Below are 12,783 nucleotides of genomic sequence, written 5' to 3' on the forward strand. Positions count from 1 at the left end.
TCACAAACATTACCCGAAGAAATCAATAAGCCTGTAAAAAAGTAAATGCCTTTCTGAGCTTACCACTGACTTAGCCCCCGCCCTCCATTGCTACCCACCCTGCCCACATTTCGAGTAATTTCTTTTCCCTGTGAACCCATGGTTGCATCTGAAGTGAAGCAGAATGTTACTTTCCAAAATGGAAGGATTGCACCACATTGCACTTGCTTGAGTTTAACTCACAGTGACTTTCATTAACTCTTTTAATCAAAATTCAGGACTACACAAGCCGCGCGCTGACCTTCAGTACTTTTCACAGGACAATCCCAAGCCGTTCGCTGTGAGGTCTCACAAGCGACACGTCCTGACAGGCATTGCAACCCACGCAGTAGGTTTATTTTATTTACAGACGTGGGGATCGAAGTTCAATGCCACTTCAGGGCACTGCTGACGAAAAGAATTTTTGCAAAGTACACCTTTAAACAGTGTTGGCTGTCAGCTGTTGGAAGTATCTCAGCGAAATACCGCTTGGTGACTTTAAAGACAGCGGTTACCCACCTGCTCCCCCCAAAGAGCCTGGAGAAACAGCTTCTGGGGCCCATTGAGGAAAAAGTGGGATCAGGATCAACACACGCTTACTGTGACGTACTGAAGGGAGAACTTTCTCCCTTTGAACTTTGCGTAATAAAGTCATTTTGCTCACATTGGAGATCGCTTGTTCGGCCACGATGGCCTTTCAGGACCTTCTGAATCAAGTTGGAGGCTGGGGGAGATTCCACATCCTTCAGATAGTTTTCTACAGCATCTTCAACCTCATAGCGTACCCTCACGTTTTATTGGAGAGCTTCACTGCAATCGTCCCTGGTCACCGCTGCTGGGTCCACATCCTCGACAATGACACGGTCTCTGCTAACAGCACTGGGATCCTCAACCAAGACGCCCTCCTGAGAATCTCCATTCCACTGGACTCAAACCTGAGGCCAGACAAGTGTCATCGCTTCCTCCACCTGCAATGGGGGCTCCTTCACCTGAATGGGACCTTCCCTAACACAAATGAGCTGGACACGGAACCCTGTGTGGACGGCTGGGTGTATGACCAGAGCTCCTTTCCCTCCACCATCGTGACGGAGGTAAGAGGTCCCATTTGCCTCTTGCGAGTACTAGGTCCGGGTGTTTAGAGGTAATAGCACAAATAACGAACATGCGCCAAGTTTTTGAATCACTGTTTGGGTGCTCGTTCTTTATTATTTCAGCAAATAGTAGTTACGTCTTTCTTAGATACCACCAATCTGCATATTTTATGAGTCTCATGAGCTAAAAAGTAGACGTGACCTTGAGATTATACGGCTTTTATTCTTAGAAAGACCAAAGGTTAAACACATAGTTTGTGTAATGTGTTAAAGGTGTTGTTTGCAAATGAGACACATCTGGGGATATTGATCAAAACTTCCCAAAGCACTGACTGTGTCTCCGGCCAGCCTTAGGAGATTGGTAGTGAAACTCTGCCATCGGTAAACGTTTAAAGCTCTTCAAAGGATTGCATTCTGTGGCCCAGGCTGAGAACCGCTTCATATGAAATAAAACAAGGCATGAATATAGCCAACAGGTTTAGATGAGTCTTCCTACAGGAAGTTGTATTTAAGCTGATACCTGAATGATAACGGTCAGCTAATGCAAAAAACAAATGGAAATTGGAAGAAGGGGGGCTGATATACAGAAGCTTGTAAATCATCTCAGTTGTTTCTTTAAAAAAAATTTTTTTTTAATCTTTATTTATTTTTGAGAGAGAGACAGAGTGTGAGCAGGGGAGGAGCAGAGAGAGGGAGACACAGAATCTGAAGCAGGCTCCAGGCCCCGAGCTGTGAGCACAGAGCCCGATGTGGGGCTCGAACTCACAAACTGTGAGACCGTGACCTGAGCCAAAGTTAGACGCTCAACCGACTGAGCCACCCAGGCGCCCTATATCTTAGCTGTTTCAATCAGGTTTCCATGAGGGGTTATAGGCTGCTATAGAGCACTCCTTTGCTGGTTTCCTTCTCTTCCAGTGGGACCTGGTGTGTGAATCTCAGTCACTGAAATCAGTGACCAAATTCTTATTCATGGCTGGCATGTTGGTGGGAAACATCATATTTGGCCATTTATCAGACAGGTGAGTGTCTCTGGATCACTGGGATATTTTCTCGGGGGTATTTTCATGAACTAACATACCATTCTTCCATTAAGCAACACTTGTTGTTACTTACACTGTCCTGGGGTTTCCTTAGTCCTGAGGGGTCTAGAAATACATGGGGAATCACAGTCAGTATAGCAAATGCTATTTTGTCAGCTGTGAGCTCAGCATACAGGACACAGAAACACCAGCTCCAGCAGACATGGGGACATTTTAGGACAGGGTTTATGAAGGAGGTGACACAACATGTGGTTTAGGAAGGTGAGAAAAAGTTAGCCGTGGGAACAGAGGAAGATGCTTCATGACAAAAGATCCAGCCTGTCTGAAGGCACACATATGTAAAACAGTGTTGCAGATTTTGGCCTGGGAGGCCATATTCAGTCCCTCCTGGACCCTGTGAACTGAGTGCTTATGGATTTCCAGAGCATGGTCATCATGTCCCTGTTTCCCAAGTGTGATGGGCAGGCATTCCCATTAAACTTGGGGTGTCCACAGCAATGTGTTTTGATGGTGTATAGAAAAAACCTTTTCCAGTAACCTCGATTGATATTTTTGTTGCCGAAAATAAAGCACTTTCAAGGTAAGTTTTCAACCATGTAAAGGCAAGTTTTCAACCATGTCTGACTTTGGCTCAGGTTGTGATCTCATGGTTCATGAGTTCGAGCCCCACATCGGGCTCTGTGTTGACAGCTCAGAGCCTGGAGCCTGCTCCAGATTCTGTGTCTCCCTCTCTCTCTGCCCCTCCTACTCATTCTCTCTCTCTCTCTCTTTCTCTCTCTCAAAAATAAATCAACATTAAAAAAAATCAACCATGTAATTAATCTAATGACAACTGCCATTACCATTTGCGTGGGTGTATCCTATGCCTGATGGTACATCTCCTGAATTACACAGCCAACCATTGCCAGCACTGAGCACCTCTCCTCTGAGGATTATGGGGGATTAAGTTTCCCTTTACCACCTACCAGCATAATGTTATCTGTTAGGGCAGCTCAAAACTGGGAACTCTGAATGTATGACAGTAAATGTAGCTTATAAAAGTGTTCAGAGTCAGCGGGCCCATGTCTAACAGTTCTGTAACGCAGAGCCACCCACGTACAGGAATAAAAATAAAACCACATATCTGTGGCTGATTCAGTTTTTGAAAAGGGTGCCAAGATCATGCAGTTGGTGAAATATAGCCCCTTCAACAAAAGGGGCTGTGATGACTGGATACGCACATGCAAAATAATAAAGTGTGATCCTTACCTAAAGCCATAACAAATGTTAACACAAAATGGATTAGTGACTTAAAGATAAGAGCTAAAACCATAAAACTCTTAAAAGAAGACATTAGGGTAAATCTACATGACTTTGGGTTTGGCAATGGATTCTTTGGTATGTCACCAAAAGCCTGAGTGGCCAAAAACTAGACAGATAGATCAGACTTCATCAAGAATTAAAAACTTTCTGGGGGCACCTGGGTGGCTCAGTCGGCTAAGCGTGTGACTTCGGCTCAGGTCATGATCTCCGGTTCGTGGGTTCGAGCCCTGCATCAGGCTCTCTGCTGACATCTCGGAACCTCGTGCCTGCTTCATATTCTGTGTCTCCCTCTCTCTCTCTGCCCCGCCCCTCCTTGCTCTCTTTCTCTTTCTCTCAGAAATAAACATTAAAATTTTTGTTAAAAATTAAAAACTTATGTACATCAAAGCACATTATCAAGAAAGTGAAATGATAACGTATGTAATGGGAGAAAATATTTGTCAATTATATATAAGCCATAAAAATAGGCAAATAGACCAATGGAATGGGTTTAACATTCTCCCACAACTCAACAACAAAAAGATAAACAAAAAAAATTTTTTTCAATGAATAAAGGGCTTGAATATACATTTCTTTAAGAAAGATGTACAAATGGTACATAAACACATGAAAAGATGCTTGACATCATGATATTTAAAAAATGTAAGCCAGGGGCGCCTGGGTGGCTTAGTTGGTTGAGCATCCAACTCTTTTTTTTTAAATGTATTTTATTTTATTTTTTCAATTTTTTTAAACATTTATTCATCTTTGAGAGGCAGAGAGAGACAGACAGAGTATGATTGGGGGAGGAGCACAGAGAGAGAGGGAGACACAGAATCTGAAGCAGGCTCCATGCTCTGAGCTGTCAGCACAAAGCCCAATGTGGGACTCGAACTCACTGACTGTGAGATCATGACCTGACTCGAAGTCAGATCCTTAACTGAGCCACCCAGGCGCCCCGAGCATCCAACTCTTGATTTGGGCTCAGGTCATGATCTCACAGTCTTGGGATCGAGCCCCACGTTGGGCTCTGGGCTGAGCATGGAGGCTGCTTGAGATATTCTCTCTCTCTCTCTCTCTCTCTCTCTCTCTCTCTCTCTTGCTCTCATAAGGGAAGGGAAAAAAATTAAGCATACTCTTGTCACACAATTCAGCAGTCGTGCTCCTTGGTATTTACCCAAAGGGTAGACAAAAGTCTACCTACGGTTATAGCAGCTTTCTCTGTAATTTCCAAACCTTGGAAGCAACCAACATTTCTTTCAGTAGGTGAATGCATATACGCTGTTGTACATCTGGACGATGGAATATTATTCAGTGCTAAAAGTGAAAAAAACATGGAGATAGTAAAAAAATGAGGCGTTGGAAGGAGAGAGAGAGAAATTAATAAGCACATCACAGAGGCTTTAGGGCAGTGAACTACTCTGCAGGATGCTGTAATGGTGGGTACCTGTCAATACACACGTGTCAAAAACCACAGAATGTACAACACGAAGAGTGGACCCAATGTAAACGGTGGACTTTGGGGGATAATGATGTATCGTTGTAGGTTCAATTGTATCAACTGTTTCACTTGGTGCAGGATATTGATAGGTGGGGACATTGTGCATGAGTGGGGGCAGGACGTATGGGAAATCTCTGTACTTTCTGCTCAGTGTTGCAGTCAACTTAAAACTGGTCTAAAAAATAGAGTCTATTTTAAAACACACACACACACACACACAAAGTAGTTTAATGGAACAAAGAAAAAATAGGAACATGTGGTTCATAAAGCCTAAAATAATAGTTATCTGGCTCTCTACAGGAACTATTTGCTGCTTCCTGCTGTAATAGCACTCTGAGGCTTTTTGTTCCCCTTCTTAAATCATTTCTCTCTGCCCTTGACCTTCTACAGCCTCTACTGATCTGTCTTCAAAGAGTCTCTCTTGTGTCAATATAATCGTTAAGCCCATCTAGTGAATTTTTATATCAGAAGCTACTTTTTCAGCTCTCGAATTTCACTTATTTTTGGCTTATCTGTTGCCGTCTCTCTGAGAATGCTGATTTCTGAGCTGTGATTTTCATATGTTAAAATCATATTTTATTTCTGTCTTAGAGGATAGTTATGTCACCACTTTAAAATCCTTGTGGGTTAGTTCCAAACTTTGTCTCCTCTTAGCAGAAGGTCCGCCAGATTTCCAGTCTATTGGGAATGGATTTCCATTTTCTTGGTTCTTCCCATGCCAGGATACTATGAATTATATCTTGAATATAATTCATATGAATTATGAATTCATATGAATATATGAATATTGAGCGTGAAGATTCTATTTGCCATTGTTACTCACCAGTAACGCTGATTCCATTTATTTATTAATTTTAATTTTTTTCTAGTGTTTATTTTTGAGACAGAGACAGAGTATGAGCGGGGCGGGGAGAGAGGCAGAGAGAGAGGGAGACACAGAATCCAAAGCAGGCTCTAGGCTCTGAGCGGTCAGCACAGAGCCCGACGCGGGGCTCAAACTCATGAACCACGAGAGTGTGACCTGAGCCGAAGTCGGAAGCTTAACCGACTGAGCCACCCAGGTGCCCCCGATTCCTTTATTTCAGCAAATAACTTTCAAGCCTCAGATTTTGAACTCAAGACTGTTTCTTACACAACAGCTCCAACCTCAGTTCAGAAATTTGTCTAGAGTTGACCTTCTTTGAGCTTATTCTTTACAGGCACGCTTTAGTGGCTATTTAGGGGACGTGTGGTAGACACGATTTAAGGATTCCCTCTTTGCCACTTTCCCTTGCTGGAACTCTCTCTTCATTGTTTCTAGTACCCCACCATCGGTGGCCTTGTTCCCCAGACCACAAGATGCATGGCGTTCACTTTGCTTACTGTGTGGATTGCACCTTACTCCAGTCTAATAGCCATGGAAATAGGACCCTCCCTGTATCGTTCTCCATCTGCCCTCCTTAGAGAGCAAACACTCCTCCCCACAGTCCACCTGCTTCTGTTCACTCTCTAGTAAGCTCAGGTAGTTCCTTTGTGTGTTCTGTTCATGTGTCTTTTCTGGGGGAGTGGAAGGCAAGCAGTAGAATTTAAGGCTTTTATTCCTGGAACCTGAAATGTATCCATCAGAGGCTTTTAAGAGGATTATTATGACAGGATCTTTTAAATCTTATTCTTTTTTTTTTTTTTTTTGACGCTTATTTATTATTGAGAGACAGAGAGGGACTGAGCGTGAGCAGGGGAGGGGCAGAGAGAGAGGGAGACACAGGATCTGAAGCAGGCTCCAGGCTCCAAGCTGTCAGCACAGAGCCCAATGCAGGGCTCGAAACCACAAACCGCGAGATCATGACCTGAGCCGAAGCTGGACACTTCACCGACGGAGCCACCCAGGCGCCCCTTTTAAATCTTATTCTTGATGCTTGATGCTCCTTTGATAATTCACGGGGAGAGCCAGAGTGGTGGTAGGGAAACGGTTTAAGAGGCTCTCAAAATAATCCTTAGGAAAGATGGTGGGCATTTAAACTAGGAAGGTGTAGGGGCGCCTGGCTGTATTGGTGGGTTAAGTGTCCAACTTCGGCTCAGGTCATGATCTCGCAGTTCGTGAGTTCAAACCCCCCGGCGGGATCTGTGCTGACAGCTCAGAGCCTGGAGCCTGCTTTGGATTCTGTGACTCTCTCTATGTCCCTCCCTGGCTTACTCTGTCTCAAAAAATAAATAAATGTTTAAAAAAGAAGAAGAAGAAGAAGAAGAAAGGCCTTCTTTGGTAGCAATAATTTAAAAAATTAATTAATTAATTGATTAAGATAATCTTGGAAACGGTAACAAGTAGCTGTATTTGGAACGTATTTTGTAGGTAAATGCAACAGAGTTTCCTGATGGTTTTGGATTCTTAAGAAGGAGGCTTTGGTGTGGCAAACAGAAGGCAATATCTTCAGCCTGAGAAAATGGATAAATGCTGACACTGTTTAGTGATATGAAGGAAAACAGAGAAAGCAGCGCATGGGGAGGAGAAAGTCAAGATTTCCGTTTGGGGCATAATGTATTGGAAGTGCCTATTAGTCACGCAGCAGGAGATAGCAGGTAGAGCCAAACCATCCTAAGAATATGGACCTGCTTGAAAGCAATCTGTCCCAAATACAACCCTTAGCCAAGGCTGTACTCAATAAGTACCCAAGTAGCCATCTTCCCATGACCCTCCCATTACAGGGGGACAGGGGGAATAATATACGGCCAAGCAAGGAGATTCGAAATGGCTGCTTCGGTGTCAAGGCCAGCATCCATTATGATGTGAACACCCCTCCTACCCATTCGAATACTACTTTCATCTACAACTTAAAATGATCAGTTTCATATTTTTGTCCGGGGATCTTCCTCCTTTCCTGTGTTGAATAGATATTTCACATGTTCAGATGGAAAGCAAGCGAAAACGTGCTGGTTTGAACTTCTCACACAACTTGAACTTCTCTCCTTAGTTCCAATTCAGAAGTACATTGTTGGTGTACCCCAGGAGGAGCCAACGGTCTAAACCCCTGGTGAGGGTGGCCAAGGCTATGGACATGGGCTATTGAAATCCAGAAAACTACCTTAGCAACGTGATCATAGTCTCCTTGTGCTCAAGGAACACTTGTCTGAGCTTAGATAGACTTACTCAGCATCGGTTCCTAGAACCCCTTCCCTTGAAATATCCAATGTCACCGCCCATTTTCTATTATTTATTTATTTTTTAGAGACCAATCATCCCATCTGCTGGTACATTCTCAGCTTAATGAGTAATAACACTCCTTCTTGGTTTCAAAAGTACCCCACTGAAGCTGAAAATTTTATGTTCACCCTACTTACTTATTCCAGACTGCGAGAGATGGGAGCGGGACCCCTGCCTCTCAGGGTTTGGAGAAAAGTGATCATTGCTGGCACATTCAAGCACTTTGATGGTGAAGAAAGACTTTATTGTAACGCCTTGATCCATCATACTGACTTTGAGAATATACAGAATGTCATGAGGTTATTTTCTGCCTACCTTCTTTCTGGGTCACAGGAACATTAAGAAGTGGGGCTGAAGAGGAGACATTGATAGAGTTGAAACTGTCTACTTGTTCTTTACTGACCATCAGCAACAATATTCCTTCCCTATTCTCACCTCACATTGAAAGGACTCTCCGAGCCGCCAGCAAATAAGATGCAAACACGTACTTTACTTTTTTTTAACCTTTTGTTATTTTCAGACCAAAAAACACGTGCTCATGGTAAAAAATTAGAATGTAGATAAAATATATACATATATATATTGTATATATTTGGTTGGTTAGGTGTCTGACTTTGGCTCAGATTGTGATCTCACGGTTCGTGGGTTTGAGCCCTGAGTCTGGCACTGTGCTGACAGCTCAGAGCCTGGAGCCTGGAGCCTGCTTCAAGTTCTGTGTCTCCCTCTCTCTCTGCCCCTTCTCCCCTCATGCTCTCTCTCTGTCTCTGAAAAATGAATAAACATTAAAACAACTTAGAAAAAGGGGCGCCTGGGTGGCTCAATCAGTTAAGCATCTGACTTCCGCTCAGGTCATGGTCTTACAGTTGGAGACTTCGAGAGTTCGAGCCCTGCATGGGGTTCTGTGCTAACAGCTCAGAGCCTGGAGCCTGCTTCAGATTCTGTGTCTCCCTGTCTCTGACCACCCCTGCTTGTGCTCTGTTTCCCTCTTTCTCAAGAATAGACATTTGAAAAAAATTTTTAATTAAAAAACCTTAAATTGTTCATAATTCCCATTCTACAAGACAACCGACCTAAACTCTTCAAAAAGGTAATGTCCTGAGAAAAGTGAGTGGAGTGATCATTCTAGATTTTAAAAGATTCACAAAAACATAACAATCATACGCAATGTGTAAATACTGGAGCATAGATGGGAAAAAAAGAAAAATAACAACGAGAAAATCATTTGGAGGACCTTTTGGGCAACTTGAATATTGTCTGATAGCTGGCGGTGGAATTATTGTTAGTTTTCTTTAGGTGTGATGTCAGAGTTGTAATGATATAAGAAACTGCTTGTATTCTTTTTTTTTATTATTATTGTTTCTTTATTTTTGAGAGAGAGAGACAGAGTGCGAGCAGGGGAGGGCAGAGAGCAAAGGAGATACAGAATCTGTAGCAGGCTCCAGGCTCTGAGCTGTCAGCACAGAGCCCAACGCAGGGCTTGAACTCACGAACCGTGAGATCATGACCTAAGCTGAAGTCGGATGCTTAACTGACTGAGCCACCCAGGCGCCTCTCGAAACCGCTTGTATTCTTAATACACGCATGCTAAAAAAAATTAGGAGTCTGTAACTGCCATTGAAATGGTTCAACAAAAAGAGTCTGTGAGTGGGGTGTGTGTGTGTGTGTGTTCACACATGCAAAGAAATAAAGCAAATATAGCAAAATGCTATCTAGTGGTGAATCTGTTTGGGAATTATACCAGTGTTAATTATAGTATTCATTTAAACTTCCATATTTGAAAAATTTCGAAATAAGAAGCTAAGAACAAATCCGCTCAAGTAGGAGCCAACATTCAATTTATCATATTTACAGACATCACAAATATATGTTTTAAATAAATTTGGTAAAAGTGAGTATGCAATTTTGTAACCTCTTTTTAATTTTTAAAAATCTTTTTATTTATTTTTGAGAGGGGGAGAGAGAGAGACAGAGCACGAGCAGGAGAGAGGCAGAGAGAGAGTGAGACACAGAATCTGAAGCAGACTTCTGGCTCTGAGCTGTCAGCACTGAATCCAACGCAGGGCTCGAACTTGTGAACTGCGAGATCATGACCTGAGCCGAAAGTTGGATGCTTAACTGACTGAGCCACCCAGGCACCCCTGTAACTTCTTTTTACACTTATGTTTACAGATCTACATCACATTTTCTTTTCAAATAAAATATTTTTTCAAATAATTAGGGAATGAACATATAGCCAAACAAAGAAACACACACAAAGCTTCTCTAATTACCTGCATCAAACACAATTATTATTTAAAAAAATTTTTTTTTAAGTTTATTTATTTTTGACAGAGACAGAGTGCAAGCATGAGCTGGGGAAGAGCAGAGAGAGAGGGAGACACAGAATACGAAGCAGGCTCCAGGCTCTAAGCTGTCAGCACAGAGCCCGATGTGGGGCTCGAACCCGCGAACTGTGAGATCATAACCTGGGCCGAAGTCGGACGCTCAACCGACTGAGCCACCCAGGTGCCCCTCATCAAACACAATTATTAAAACATTACTGTGTTAGCCAAGGTAGCTAGTTACAGTAAGAACCCAAGAATTATAATTGGTTATTTTAATAAAATCGTGATTCTCGCTGTTATCATAGTTTGGTGTGAGTCATGTGGCCCCCATCTTCTAGGCAGTGGCTCAAGGAACCAGCACCTTCCATTGTGTGACTTTTTCATCAGCACATTTTTTGTTTCCAGCCATGTTGTCAGAAGGAATGAGCAGGACCCGAGTAGACCATATATGGACAGGCCTGGGAATGGCTTAGGTCCCTTTTGTCCACAGTCCTTGGCCAGAATGCAGATGTAAGACTGTAACAAATATAAGACTAGGGGGGTGGCGCCTGGGTGTCTCAGTCGGTTGGGCTTCTGACTTGATTTTGGCTCAGGTCATGATCCCAGGGGATAGAGCCCCACATGGGGCTCTGTGCTGAGTGTTGAGCCTGCGTCAGATTCTGTCTGTCTCTCTCTCTCTCTCTCTCTCTCTCTCTGTCTCCTTCTGCTGCCCCTCTCCCCTGCTTGCACTCTATCTCTCCCTCTAAAAAAAATTAATAACAATTTAAAATAAAAAAACATAAGACTGGGAAGAGTAATCTTCCTCTGCATGCTGGTGGGCAGAGTCATGGTGAACATATAGCCAAATTACACAATTAAACACAAAATTAAACACAAATTACACAATTAAACACAAAACTAAAAGGCAACCGATGGAATGGGAAAAGATATTTGCAAATGACATATCAGACAAAGAGCTAGTATCCAAAATCTATAAAGAACTCACCAAACTCCTCACCTGAAAAACAAATAATCCAGTGAAGAAATGGGCAGAAAACATGAATAGACACTTCTCTAAAGAAGACATCCAGATGGCCAACAGGCACGTGAAAAGATGCTCAACATCACTCCTTATCAGGGAAATATAAATCAAAACCACACTGAGATATCACCTCACACCGGTCAGAGTGGCTAAAATGGACAAATCAGGAGACGAAAGATGCTGGAGAGAATGTGGAGGAACGGGAACCCTCTTGCACTGTTGGTAGGAATGCAAACTGGTGCAGCCACTCTGGAAAACAGTGTGGAGGTTCCTCAAAAAATTAAAAATAGAACTACCCTATGACCCAGCAATAGCACTGCTAGGAATTTACCCAAGGGCTACAGGAGTGCTGATGCATAGGGGCACTTGTACCCCAATGTTTATAGCAGCACTCTCAACAATAGCCAAATTATGGAAAGAGCCTAAATGTCCATCAACTGGTGAATGGACAAAGAAGTTGTGGTTTATATACACAATGGAATACTACTTGGCAATGAGAAAGAATGAAATATGGCCTTTTGTAGCAACATGGATAGAACTGGAGAAAGTTATGCTAAGTGAAATAAGTCACACAGAGAAAGACAGATACCATATGTTTTCACTCTTATGTGGATCCTGAGAAACTTAACAGAAGACGAGGGGGAAGAGGTCGGGGGGAAAAAGTTACAGAGAGGGAAGGAGGCAAACCATAAGAGGCTCTTAAAAACTGAGAATAGACTGGGGGTTGATGGGGGGTGGGAGGGAGGGGAAAGTGGGTGATGGGCGTTGAGGAGGGCACCTGTTGGGATGAGCACTAGGTATTGTATGGAAACCAATTTGACAATAAATTTCATTCAAAAAAATAAGCAAAAAAATAATTAATGAGACAATAGCTTTATATTTTACACAGCACAAATTTCTCTTCTTTTGAATACCAACCATCGATGGCTGAATGATCGTACTGCTCATTTCGTGAGACAGTGTCCTCATTAGTCTAGCCATGAATTCCTTTCATGGGTATATGTATCTGTTTCATTTTTTCCTTATGCCCCAGTCCCATTTCCTTCTTCCCAATATAGGGTTCATGATAATGCATTAACTCTATTTCTTTACATTCATATGGGTTTTTACAAAATACATGACATTGTTTGGTTTACATATATTTTAATTCACATATTTATGTAAATGTGTGATTATCTCTTTCTTTTTCTTTTGTGCAAACACCGCTATGGTTTTGAGGGACATACACATTTCTACAGATACTTCTAGTTCATTCTTCTGGTTGCTGCATGGTGCTCCACAGTGGAGATGCATTATGATGCTCTAATCCATTTTTTGGTGATGGACAAC

The 12,783-nt window shown here is 42.6% G+C and overlaps 1 protein-coding gene across 1 annotated transcript in view; it reads left to right on the plus strand.

Annotated features, from left to right (window-relative positions):
- Nucleotides 1–707: 707 nt before the first annotated feature.
- Nucleotides 708–12,783, plus strand: part of LOC102964173 (solute carrier family 22 member 9) — a 33,407-nt gene continuing 21,331 nt past the window's right edge. The window contains exons 1-2 of the mRNA XM_007091937.3: nt 708–1,109; nt 2,025–2,128. Coding sequence (XP_007091999.1) covers nt 708–1,109; nt 2,025–2,128 — 506 coding nt within the window. The remainder of the gene's footprint in view (nt 1,110–2,024; nt 2,129–12,783) is intronic.

The sequence above is a fragment of the Panthera tigris genome, chromosome D1, assembly GCF_018350195.1.
Source record: "Panthera tigris isolate Pti1 chromosome D1, P.tigris_Pti1_mat1.1, whole genome shotgun sequence".
NCBI lineage: Eukaryota > Metazoa > Chordata > Mammalia > Carnivora > Felidae > Panthera > Panthera tigris.